At 38.8% G+C, this 13,223-nt stretch overlaps 1 protein-coding gene across 1 annotated transcript in view; it reads left to right on the top strand.

The window, feature by feature from the left end:
• Nucleotides 1–13,223, top strand: part of cntln (centlein, centrosomal protein) — a 96,899-nt gene that overhangs the window by 46,380 nt on the left and 37,296 nt on the right. The window contains exons 14-18 of the mRNA XM_024290107.2: nucleotides 922–1,022; nucleotides 4,736–4,833; nucleotides 6,516–7,045; nucleotides 9,870–9,951; nucleotides 12,833–12,914. Coding sequence (XP_024145875.1) covers nucleotides 922–1,022; nucleotides 4,736–4,833; nucleotides 6,516–7,045; nucleotides 9,870–9,951; nucleotides 12,833–12,914 — 893 coding nt within the window. The remainder of the gene's footprint in view (nucleotides 1–921; nucleotides 1,023–4,735; nucleotides 4,834–6,515; nucleotides 7,046–9,869; nucleotides 9,952–12,832; nucleotides 12,915–13,223) is intronic.

Raw genomic sequence — 13,223 nt, 5'->3', positions numbered from 1 at the left:
GATTTTTTTTTTAGTGTGCATATTTCTTTTTTAGCAGGAAAAGTCCTGATAACTGAGTCAAAATTAGGACCAATGGGGGGTTTTCTTTTAAATTTCAGAGCGAAATTTGAAGGATCTTTAAAAATTAAAAAAATAATTTTGCTAAAAATGGATGCTATCATGATTTTAAAATGCTTAGTTGAAAACATCTCTGTAGGTTGTTGAATATTTTTGAATAACTTTAACGTGTTTGTTAATTAGAGCCTAAAAAATTTAGATTGAAATTAATTAAAAATAACTTTTTTTATGTAGCCCAATAAAAATAGAAAAACAAGCTAAGAAAAATTAGGTTTATACTCTACAGGAAATGACAATAGTGTCCTTCCATGCATGGATGCATGGTTTAAAAGTGATCTGATGAGGATATATTGTACAGAAATTTCCAAACAAGGACTTTCCAATACTATTATATATGCCAATCCTTACATTCATATCATGGAAACACAATCAATAATGTGTCAAAACAAGTTCTGGGGTAAAAAATACAACCTTCTCTCAGACTTTTTACTGAATTTTCTGTATTAGGTTTTAGTGTCATTGTTATGTATTTGGCATTGATTGACAGCATTCACTGCTACTCTAAAACATTTATAGAATGGATGTGAATTGCAATTGAATTTTCTTTTTAAGCAACCATGCATACATGCTTATAAAAAAGATTTTCTGAGTTCAATGATTTGTTTATGAAAGTGTATTAGAAAGAGCAAGGGCAAACACTCGATTTTATTTTAGCAAAGTGACATTTTCTAATTAAAATATAAAATTTTTGCTGCCTTGTTCAATTAAAACTTTCAGTAAAAATGTATTTGTTCTCCACTAATAGCCATGGTAAAAATAGGATAATCTATTTGATGTAATAGAGTTGTGTTTGTGTGTCTACAGGGCCGGCTTAGAGGAAGAATTGGACATCCTGCGAGTCCAAAGTGCAATGGACAGAGCCACAGTGAAGGAGCTACACATTTGCCTTGCTAAAGAACACCAAGGTACATTGACTTTTATTTAAATATGAGCGGTAGTGAATGATTGGCCTTAAAGTGGAGGATGTTATTCTTCAAATTAGCTTTTTTTTGTTGTAGTGAGGGGACATTTGATAAATTGCACAAACTTTACAAATATAGTATGAGCATGAGGATAGAACTCCACAAAAGACACATGTGTTAAGGAGCAGAATTAATTCAACTTCTCCCTGAGGAGTTGATACAAGTCAATTAGGACTCAATCAGCTGTTGGGGATTTGATCCGAGCAGAAGACAATATCCATATTGTCTGCCAACATTATTCTCAGAGTTTTAAACCAAAATTTCAAATCTGAGCCCATTACCATGTACCTTAAAGTACAACTTTCCATTTCCTTATGTCTTAATAACACACAGCAGTATGGGGAATTGACCTGTACAGGTTTTTTGGATGTCCAGGTTTGTGGAGGGTCATAGACAAGTGCGGGCGCATCTTAAAGGAGGCTCTGTGGTAGAAAAATTACTGAAGTCCAAATGAGGAGCAAACGATTCTTAGTTCAACTCAAGTTTTTAATAAGCAGTACTAAAGAATTCTCGCTGATCAGATGAGCAGAGAAGTTTCATAGGGAAAGTTCTGCTTGATGAAGGAGAAACAGCCTTTTATGGGCAGATGCAGACGTCATCCACAAGAAAATGTTGCATTACAGACTCTGTTCCCACCACAGGCAGCAGGTATTATCAAAGGTTTCCTTTTCTCATGAGAAGACAGTTCCTTTCGCATGCACAAGACAGAAGTCACTGTTTGGCCACATCATGCCTGAAATGGATTAATCAATGCTTGTATAAGTCACATATTTCCCTCACATATGATAGCACAAGGGTTAAGGCCACCTTAAGTGTCACCTAAGACCTGTTGCCCCCAGACAGTGACGTCCGGTGAGACTTACGGCTGGTGAGGCACTGATGTCATCAGTCAGATTTACAGACATATGAATCCTACAGAGCAACCTATTCACGATTTGATTGACAAAAGTTAAAACGTGTTGTTTAAAGTTTCATTTTTAGTATTTTTCTTCTGTTTACAAATTGTAGCATAGAAAGAAATCACCCAAATTGTTATTATTGACTTACTTTTACTTATGATTGAAGTCTGTGCGCTTCTGAAGAAACACGTGAATAACCTGTTGAAGTCTTCCTTTTCTTTCTTCAGCGTTAAAAGTCTCTCTGTCTCAGTGGACATCAGTACCAGTGACGTGTCTAAACAAATTCTTGAGTTTAGTGGTTTAAAAACAAAATGATCAATTTAGAAATTGATGCTAAACAATATTAAAGAGCAACTGGACGGCTGCACTTGACTTGCTGTTGCTAATTCTATTATTTAGCATCGGTGTCACATTCTCTGGACTCACCAGCGCCCTCTGCCTTGTGGCATGCATATTGGGGTAAGGCAGGTGGACTGTCTGCCGCACCTAGTGTGTTTTTAAAGGGCATTTTTAGTGGACAAAAAGACTAAATGAGTCACAAACTGGCACCAGTGTAATCAGACGGATGGAGAGAGATAACTAAATTAAGTCATTTTAAAATGAAGTGTCTTATGATTATAGAAAGACCGAAACAATACAGCACATGCGTCAGCTGTGGAGGCCACGGCTACAGCAGCCTCACCCAACGCTGCCTGGCATATTTGAACAGGAAACTTGTTTTTTTACCAAAGAAACATTAAAAAACCCACACAGAAAAATGTAATCAAAGAAAAGACATGTCTAAAAAAAATAGTATTTGATTTTTATTTTTAATTTTAAAAACTATATTCATTTTATGTAATGTATGCATTTTTTTTTAGCTGTATTTTGCAGGTGAGGCGTAGCCTGCAAAACCACCTGCAAATTCAGGGGAGGCAGGCATGCCCGTAGAAGCCAGTTGATGCATCAAATGTGCAAGAACATTTGCTCTCACTGAGTGGTCTACGATCTTAAAATTCTGTGCTGAACACTTGTGTGCCATGTACACGTTTGCCTATTTTTTACCTGCAGACAGCCCATATCCACCAGTAAGGGCAGTTGTGACTAAGGCATTTCCACTAATGGACAAATGATGATGCAAGCACACACACATACTTAAAAAGAGTTTGCAAATTAGAATGCTGAATTTTGCCCTATTGATGATCCCTAAGGACACCAATAAGTAGTACTTTTTTCACAGGAGCGTAAATATTTATTTGTTTTCCTGTTCTTATTTCTTCTTATTATGAACCACTTGGTGGTTTTTTATCTCAACCCATTAATGTCTTTTTTCTTGCTTTAATGTTCATGTGTACATTTTGTATAATTTTGTCAAGATGTCAAAAGTTGTAAAATCTGCTTTTACATTGGTGTCTTCCCAGGCTTGTATATAACTCATGCTTATTTTTTTTTTTTTTTACATTTTTTCTCATACTGTTTATGAGAAAGTTTATGTTTTGAAAGTGTTTATAAGTACAACCAACATTTTGGAGAGAATATGATGACTGGTCACTGCATTTACTCCTTGGAACTCCTGTAACCTGATCAAATGGGCTCTAAGAGCTCACAGGTGGATCATGCTAACAAAGAGCAGCAGATGAAAGAAAGAGGGCCTTTGAGCTGCATCCTATGAGGAGACATGGGAGAGACATTAATGTATGCAACAGTGCCAGAACCTCCTTCTACTATGTGTGACTAGGGAGCCACCACTTCATCTTATCAAGATAGTGCTGAGGTGCCAACTCCCATGCCACCAGCACTGGTACTGGATAATTGTCTCTCGACCTGGTTTTGTACCCAGTGAACACAGCAGCCCTCCTGTCCTATTTGCTGCTCTGTGTGATTGAATGTGACATGTTAGGAAGACAAAAGGGCAGCCTAATTCAATATAACAAACTTCCTTGGGCAAGGTGTCAATGCAAAGCAAAGAAGCTGTAGCTCTCTACAACAAAACCCTCTACCTCTGTTACCTTTTTCCAGGCACGCTAGCCATGAGATCAACTGACCTGAGGAGTCAACGTCTTGAATATTTGATGTTTCCAGGCTCATTGTACCAATTATTTTGGTCATCTTGTCATGAATCCTTAAGTGGACAGAGTGAAAGGCAGGAAGTATCATACTGTTTTGTGTTGGCCTTCGCAAATAGCTGAACAAAAGAATCAATTTCCTCTTCCATTTTTTTTTCAAAATGTCTAAAAATACTTGTATGCAAAATCCCCATGCTCCTTAGCTCTTATTTTGTAATCAGAATGCCTACGCCATATTTTTTTTTTATTGCCATCAATAAACTTCTTACAATAAAGCATCAGAGTTGTCTATAGGGAGTTTTGGTCCTTTGAGGAAGCCGTGTGGACTACAAAGCAGTGCAGCCTGGGGCTGTGCTCACTGGGGATTCAGGCACTTCTCTTGGATTGTTTAAGACCCCTAGAGAGGGTTCCACGTGGAGCACCAATTCCCATATGAACTACCAAACAAAACACCTTTCAACTAATTTCAAATAAAAGAAGAACAACGCTTGTCAAAATGTGGGGAGAGTGTTAGCGGTGCAAATCAAGGCCACATGAAAACAGATGTCGGGATGTGATTGACAAGAAGAACAAAGAAAGTGGACCACGGCGAAGAAATTAGACTTTACTAATGTTAATTGATTTAATGTAGCCCTTTTTATCATTATTCTGTTGATTGAGCAGACTGAATTCGACAGTGTGTCACAATAATGAGCTTTGTTCCTCTTTGCAGAATTGCTTCACAAAATGGCAGTGGAGCAGCAGGTCAAAAGCAGCACTCCAAAAAAGCCTTCTCTTTCTTCAGGCCGAATGGACCAATCACTTAAAAAGGTACAGCACAGAGCTGCCACTAAGTGCTCTTTATTATTACCAATGAAAGAAAACTAGACAGGGGCATCTCCAGGAAGATGTCTTTCAGAAAATTTGCTTTTGCTTTGAAAATATTTCAAAGGTCTTTGCTGTTCTCCTAGTTCAAGTAAGGAGTTGTTTTTTCTTTTCAAGAAAAAAAACTGGGAAAGCAATGCAATACATATTTATTGTTGTTGAGTTTCATCTATACTTTTTTTTTTTTAAACGTGGTCTTAAAACTCTTCTTTAATGAGTTCATATATTGCCTGCCTCCCACATCTGCTTTCATAAATCATCAGTAGCTCGTGGAGCATTCTAATTTAGTTTGAAAGGTACCAAACTTCACCACCAGGCAAAGTGGGAACCAAAACAGGGGGAAAATTGCCTGGAGGCACGAACCCAGCAGGCAGCCTCTGTTCTCCTAAACAGTTTCCACTGAAGATCTAACAAAAAGACTAAGTGCTCATGGTTGCTGTGTAGTTAAAGGAGATCATAATAAGGGGCTGTATATCAAAAGCTTGCAGTCTTGCCCCCACCCTTCTTTAGCATGTACCGGTAAGTTGGAATGCTTTAGAGGAACTAAACATCTGGGGCCGCACGTAAAAATGTTTGGCCAGATTTTGCACAAAACTGCCGTAGATGCCCAAAAAATGATAAATTAAGCTCACAGACATTTTCAGATGGGTGAATCTTTACATATCTTGGCGACTTTTCCTTCCCAGACTCCAAAGATGAAATTCCCAGAATCCTATCTTTTATTTTACATAGAAATTACAACATGTTTTATGCCTTCAGGGCCAATTGGCTAGTGACAATGAAAAACAAAAACAAAAATCAACATACAAATGTCATCAAATGTGGGATTGATTTTGTTTTTAATGCACTTTTATTGTAAGTTGTGGTGAGAAAAGATCATTTAAAAAATGATACAGGAAAAAGGCAATGAGGCTATGAACACAGCAGGATTTGGAGCGTTCCATGACGGTTAAAATAACGAACAGCTGGATTGATACCAAAGTAAGTGTTAAACGAATATGTCTGTGGTTGCACCATGCTGCTGACAGATGTGGGAAGGAGTTAGGGGAGTTTTTGAGAAAGTACACTCCTGTAAGCACATGACAAGTTCAAACACATTATGGTGAATAAAAACAATATTTGTGTGAATACTTTACAGCATTCACACTATATTGATTCTCCTGCTACTTTCTGTATGTTATTCCACACATATTTTTTTTTAACCTCATCGAAATGAGAAATTCTGTAAATACTGTGTGCACTTTGAAACTTAAGCAATATTGTTATCAAAATGTTCAGCCCGTTCAAGACATTTCTGCTTGTGCTTTTGGTATTCACAGTTCAGATTTTTATGCAATTCATGCAATTTTACAAGAAATTATTCAAATTCTTTCTGCAATTTCTGCAAGTCCTTTAGCAACTTTAGCATTTTGCTAATTTTTGGTCTAAATCTACACAGAGTTCTCTTTTGTACTTCCCAGCTTGTGTATAGAACATCCAGCATTTCTATTGTTTGTCTGTGCACCTTTCATACTTAAGGCACCAGTTTGCAGATATATATTGAGGAGATTCATATCTAGATAGATTGACAGACAGATGGAAAAAGATGAAACTTTGAACCATGAAAGCTTTATATTTGATACTTTCAGATTGAACAGCTGGAGCAGAGGATGTTGCTCCTGGAGGAGCAGAATGAGAAGCTGAGAGACGAGAAAGAGCAGTTGCTGGAGGCCAACAAAGACTTGGCCCACAGCTGCCGCAGACTCCACGCCTCAGCGGATCATCAGCGAGCGCAAGAAGCTGTCCGGGAAGAAGCAGCTCGTGCCCAGGCCCTGGCCCAGGAGGCACAGCATCGCGATGATATCATGGCTCTTGAAATTCAACTCGCCGAATCGAAGAGAGAGATCACCAGGCTTCATCATCAGTTGCTGAAGTTGAGACAGGAAGTAGGGATCCTTAGAGCAGCTAGGGACTTCTATAGGAATCGTGCAGCAGGACCAACGCGAACTACGGGGATTTCTACCAACATTACCAGCAAGGTCAAATTCAAGACAAGCAGGCGCAGACGTCTTCTTCACCCGCGCAGCCACCAAACAGTCAGTCCTAATCAAGCTACCAGCTGGCAAGGCCGCAGCCCCAGTCCCACTAAGGATGAGTGGGAGGACATGAGCATAGATAGGTAATGATACACACGCACATGCACAAATATACTTATTCTCTTGTCCTTCCCCTCATTATTTTTAGGAGGCTGGAGAAAAGAGAGTAGGATGACTGAATTGTGGGGGTACGTAGCATCGAGGGGACAACGTGCATATGCAAAAACCCCTAACCAAATGGGTGATTGAATTTCATTGTCTGTCTAGTTTATATTCAGGAGCCAAAAGAAGAAGGTGAGCAAGAATGATAGAGAGAAGCTGAGAGGAGGGGGAATGTACTGTCAGATCCTCTGAAATATCCTGGGACACTGTGCTTGGAGCTCATTGACTGAAATTTGCATGCAAAATTAGCCACCTCTCTACACAAAGTTGAACCAATGCCAGAAAAGCCCAGGGATAAGGGGGCCGCCGAAGCCTTGATACCTTCCAGTGATACCATTTTCATGCACAAGTCACGCCACCCTGAAACTGACAGTTTGGCAGTTTGATTTAATTTACTGGTTCTTTGCATATTTACTAATACCCCCCTGACAGCTCCAAGGATCCCCCAGCTAAAAGCCACTACCCCCAACACGCACACAACCACGGAGACTCCGAGGCGCACCCCACCTTGTGTCTAGTTATGTTGGCTATTTTGTGGTATGTCAATTCATAACTGCGCATGTGTGTGTGTGTGTGGTGTTCTCATTTCCTCCAGCCACCCCTTAACCACCTCCCAACACACACACACGCAAATCCTCTCCATGTTCCTCTCCTCTCTATTCACCTTAATTTAGTTAGATAAATTTTGAATGACCTAACTCGGATCTGTACCAGATGTCTACAAGCTGTTTAACACCCTCTAAATTAAGAACCATCAACAGTAATTATTCCATGTATGTTTTATGCAAAAAAGCAACAGAGCCAACATTCATTGAGTGATGGCTGGTTGATTTCACAGACATAAATGGATAGTATTTATCCTTTTTTTTTTCTTTTTCTTCTTTACCAATATGCCTTATGTGTCTGTTGTCTTTATCACAGTCCTGCTAACTCGCTGCTATTCCACCAACTAATTCATCACGCTGTAATCCAGTTGTATCCACATGAGGCCATTTAGCAGGGACTGGGTGCAGCAGCTATGCCCTGCTTTCCTAATGCCTCTCTATGTGGCTAATAAGCAGCAGTCTAATAAACGCTTTACCTGAGAGGTGGATCTAAGCGGATTTGTGAAGGCGTCTAAACGGAGATGTTGTCTTATTTAAGGCACCTGTCAGGTGATTTGCTGCTGTAAAGCCCTCTCTCTCTCTGTGTCTTATTTTCATGAATATGTTGCTGTTCGCTCCCAGTTTTACAGTACGCTTACCCGAGGAACCAAGGCCTAAATTGTGCCAAATAGAGATGTCAGATCTGATCGGGCCGCTGATGAGGCTCCGTTTTTTTTCTTCCCGTTTCTTTTCTTGTTGACTTTGATCCAGGTATTTCTGGCTTTGTCAAATGACTTCAGTGCACCAATAAGTGTTCTTATTGTTTGTTCAAAGAGGATGAGCTTACAATCTAAGTAAGTTTTTAATTCTTGGGTGAAATCTTTTGGGGCTTTTTATTTTTTTGTAGTATTTGATGTTTTGTTGCAGGCTGTTATTGATTTTTTTTTTAATGTTCTGAAGGCAGTTAATTGTAACCAAAGTTTAACGTAGATTTATCTACTAAATGTGTTTAAAGACCCACTCTGATGAAAGTTATGTTTTTGATGTTTTCAACATGTTCTTGGAGCTTTTTTTCTGATGATAAATGACATATATTTAGAGAATTTTGCGTAAAATTGCATTTCTGAGTATTTCATTATTTAAATTGTTGTGAATCAGGAGCAGACAAAAAAAAAATCCAGTTTGAAAAGGAGCGTATTAGATATTTATGGGTGCCAAAAGTTCACTGCTTCAAACAATCAGCAATGAGGAGAGGAAGAGGGGCGGGGGTGCTTTATGCCAAAAGTCCAGCCCACAACTCAGGTGCAAATTTCTACTGAATCACTGCCACTCTGCAGAAGCTATGTCCTAGAAACATGTTTTTGATTTGGCCTAAAAGCGGTATAATCATAATTAAAACACTACTTGGAACGCTTTTGAAATAGATCAAAAGATGATCGGAGTGGGTCTTTAACAGACACATTAAATAGTTTGAAGATCTACAGTATAAAACTTTTCAGAATTATCTACTAACACACTGCAGAGAACTTAGAAATGGTGATTAGTACTGCTCAGAAGGTCCCTGTGCCCCCGCCAGACTGATTTTAACCCCAACTAGCCCCCAGCCATGTCATCTTCCAGTTAGATCCTCTCTCGGTGGTCTTTACCTCTGCTGCTTCCTTCAGGCCCCACCTTAATAAACCCGCCAGCGTAAATGTCAGTGGCTTCCACCTTCACGTCAAAGGTCACTGTCAATAAACCTGTGTGCGTGTGTGTGCGGGAGTGTCGGGTGTGTGTTTGTGTGTCTCGGGAAGCCCTTACCATGCGTCCATCAGATGCAACTTTGCACTCTGCTCAACCGTGCCTCTCATACATGTCTGTCACACCAAGAGGGCTAATGAAGGCCACAGCCACTCTCATACATGTTGATGCATTCACCAACAGCATCAGACAGTGCAGCTTTTCACTTAATTTACACCCACATTTACACTTCCAGCTCAGAAATTGGATGGGACATTGATTTTCTGTTTGAAGGAGGAGGGCGAAATGCACATATTTTTGCTTGATGTCAACTAAATCAACCATAAAAGGTAAATTGGATTTTTGTCCAAGGGTGGTACTTTAACAGCCGAGGTTGTTGGTTCAGTTTCTGCCACGTAATAAACTTCATCTTTCTCAACAGCGACAGTGGAGAGGAGTTCTCGGACAGTCTCAACGGGGCACCGTCGCGGGTTCTACTTCATAGAAAACCCACAACTAAAAAGGTTTGCTTTTGTTTTTTACTTGATGACTGAAAGAAAAATGCCATCTTTCAGATCTATATATATCTTTTAAATAAAAACTTTTTGGAAAAGTTAATACAGAGGGTATTTTAATATATAGTAGGACAAAAAGTATTTAGTCAGCCACCAGTTGTGCAAGTTCTCCCACTTGAAAAAATAAGAGATGCCTTTAATTTACATCGTAGGTAAACCTCAACTTTGAGAGACAAAATGAGAATAAAATTCCACAAAATCACTTTGTCTGATTTTAAAAAAAATCATATATATCTATATTATGGTGGAAAATAAGTAGCATGTGGTCAATAACAAAAGTTCAACTTAATACTTTGTTCTATACCCTTTGTTGGCAATGGCAGCAGTCAAACATTTTCTGTAAGTCTTCACAAGATTTTCACAAACTGTTGCTGGTATTTTGACCAATTCCTCCATGCAGATCTCCTCTAGAGCAGTGATGTTTTGGGGCTGTCGCTGGGTAACACAGACTTTTAAATCCCTCCAAAGATTTTCTATGGGGTTGAGATCTGGAGACTGGCTAGGCCACTCCAGGACCTTGAAATGCTTCTGATGAAGCCACTCCTTTGTTACCTGGGTAGTGTCTTTGGAATCATTGTCATGCTGAAAGACCCGGCCTTGTTTTATCTTCATAAATCGCTTAGAGTTTCCTAATAATTTCACACACAGTTGGTTTCTTCACACCAAGCTAGTTACCTATTGCAGATTCAGTCTTTCTAATCTGGTGCAGGTCAACAATTTTGTTTCTGGTGTCCTTAGACAGCTCTTGGGTCTTGGCCATAGTGGAGCTTGGAGTGTGACTGTTTGAGGTTGTGGACAGGTGTCTTTAATATAGATAAGGAGTTCAAACAGGTGCCATTAATACAGGTAACAATAGAGGACAGAGGAACAGAACAAACAAGCCAGACTTCTGTCTCTCATAGAGACTGTCTGTGAGATCTGTGAGAGACACAAGTCTTGCTTGTTTATAGGTGACCAAACACTACAGAATATTAATTCTTAGGTATCACTTGGCAATAGAAGTCTCTATTTTTGATATTTTAGTTATGAGTCCACAATTTTTCTTTTTTTTTAAACAAAAGCTTCCTTTTTCAGAATATTAGTGTAAATAGTGTTTCTTGCTGGTAAAACTGGGATTTAAACAATTCAATTAATTAACATGGAATCATTGCAAGAAACATTTTTTTTATTTTTATTTTAAGAATTCAGAATTTCAATAGTAAAAGTTTCGCATTTGTTTAGGTTATTGGTAGTGTTTTTCTATAACTTAAAAAAATGGTTTTCAAGTAAAAAAATCTGGAGAGTCCAATTAAAGTTGTGACCTTGAATTGATTTAGTAATTTAGCCTGAATACCAAACCTAAATATGAAAACGTTGTATTTACTTCAAACATTGAATGTTACATTTCATATTTGCTCATTATCAATACAAATTAACAACTTTTCGCGAAAATCATTAGTTGAATATTTATTCATATGTTTTTATTGCTCTACATAGAAAATTATCAATATTTTGAAGATTATCACATACCCAAATAAAAAAAACAGTTGTTTCCTAGGACATAGTTTCTGCAGAGCTGCAGTGGGTTATTAGAAATTTGCCTCTGACTTGTTGGCGGGACTGTTGGCACGGAGCAACCCTGCCCCCCTTCCCCTCCCTGTTGCAGGGCAGGAGGGCAGCACCTGCATATTTTCTTCATCACAAATAAGCACTTTTCCAAACAGCATCTTTTTTTGTCTGCTACTGATTCACAAAGATTTGAATGAAGGAATACATAGATATGCAATTTTAATATTAATTGTTGTTATATATGTCCTTTGTAGTCTAAAAAATGCACAAGAACATGTTAAAAACATCTTTTTCATCAGAGTTGGTCTTTATAAAAAAGGTGACAAAAAATAATTTTCTGAGCAAATTCCGTATTTTAGATTTAAACACATTTAAAATGAACATCTTTGATATTTTAGCAAATATAACATTTTATCATATTCTAACATCCTCTTAAGGGTTTCAGTTACTATGAAATCAATGGGCTCTTAAACTTTGCACTAGTCCACATCAAACCAATTCACAGGATTGCATGTTAGCTTCAAACCCCAGAGAGAAAAAGTCAGTCAAGAAAAAAGACAAAGAAATGTTTTTAAAAGGTTTATGCTTTTTTCTCTCCCCTCCTGTGTTTATTCGCAATGAGTGGAGAAAAGAGCGTTGTTGTTGTTGTAAATGTAACCTGGGAGCTGTCAGGAGTCTTCTCTCAGATCCCTTTTCAGTTTCCTCTTTCCTGATCTGCTAAATATGCCCATCAGCTCCTCCTGAGCTCATCGCTGTGACAACTCGAGCCCCTCAAAACGTGTCATGTCACAAACCAAAGGGTTCATCTCCTTTTCCTCCCTGCATGTGTGATCAAACCTGGCACTGATCAAATCCAAAGGATGTAGGCAGAGAGGAAGGAGGGTGCAATTGGTGGTTGTGTTGTGGGGGAGGGAGGGGGGAGCCTTTGATGTCACTACAAACGGCGGTGCAGTGGGGAGGTGTCACATACACACTTGCATAACATCGATACACGCATACCTGTCATACTGTCAGAGTGCGTTGGGGTTCTCAGACAGTGATTTAACAAAGGCGGCATTTGCGAGCATGTGTCAGAAGTAATGCCCTCAGTGAGACTTGTTCAAGTTGGAATCTGTTGAACATGCTCAGGTGAATTATTTAAGCATAGGGTGATTTGTCGTGCCACGTTAAGCTGAACGCACACTGTGATCATGGTGTCGTCGTGAGCTCTTCTCAGGAAGCGCGGCGTGTCAACTGTTGTGTTGGATTAAACTGCTTTTCATCACTCTGACTTTTTTTCTAGTCCTACAGGTGTTCAGCAAGCTCAAACTCAGAAACCACCTCTGCTGGATCTAACAGAAGACAACCTCATGTTCTGGCCCGAGGTAGCACAAGTTTTTGTGTTTTTTTTGGATAACTACAAAAACCTAATCAGCTATTAGTTAAAGCAGATAGAACACTGACTGTATTTACACGCTGTCGATCAGTAACAAATATTTGAGAACTGAACCTGTTTTTGATTTTTCCTGAGCGTGATGATCATACATTGGTTGTAAATAGAAATGTTAATCATTCTAGTGGTTAAAAATATCACGGTTTTCACTTGTGAATACACAAACAATTTTACATATCCCTGTTAACTCCCAGCCGTAACAACTGAACAAAGATTCTGTGGAAGGTTTTTTTTTTTTTTT

The sequence above is a fragment of the Oryzias melastigma genome, linkage group LG1, assembly GCF_002922805.2.
Source record: "Oryzias melastigma strain HK-1 linkage group LG1, ASM292280v2, whole genome shotgun sequence".
NCBI lineage: Eukaryota > Metazoa > Chordata > Actinopteri > Beloniformes > Adrianichthyidae > Oryzias > Oryzias melastigma.
Note: the sequence above shows the minus strand (reverse complement) of the source record. Positions and strands in the feature narration are given on the sequence as shown.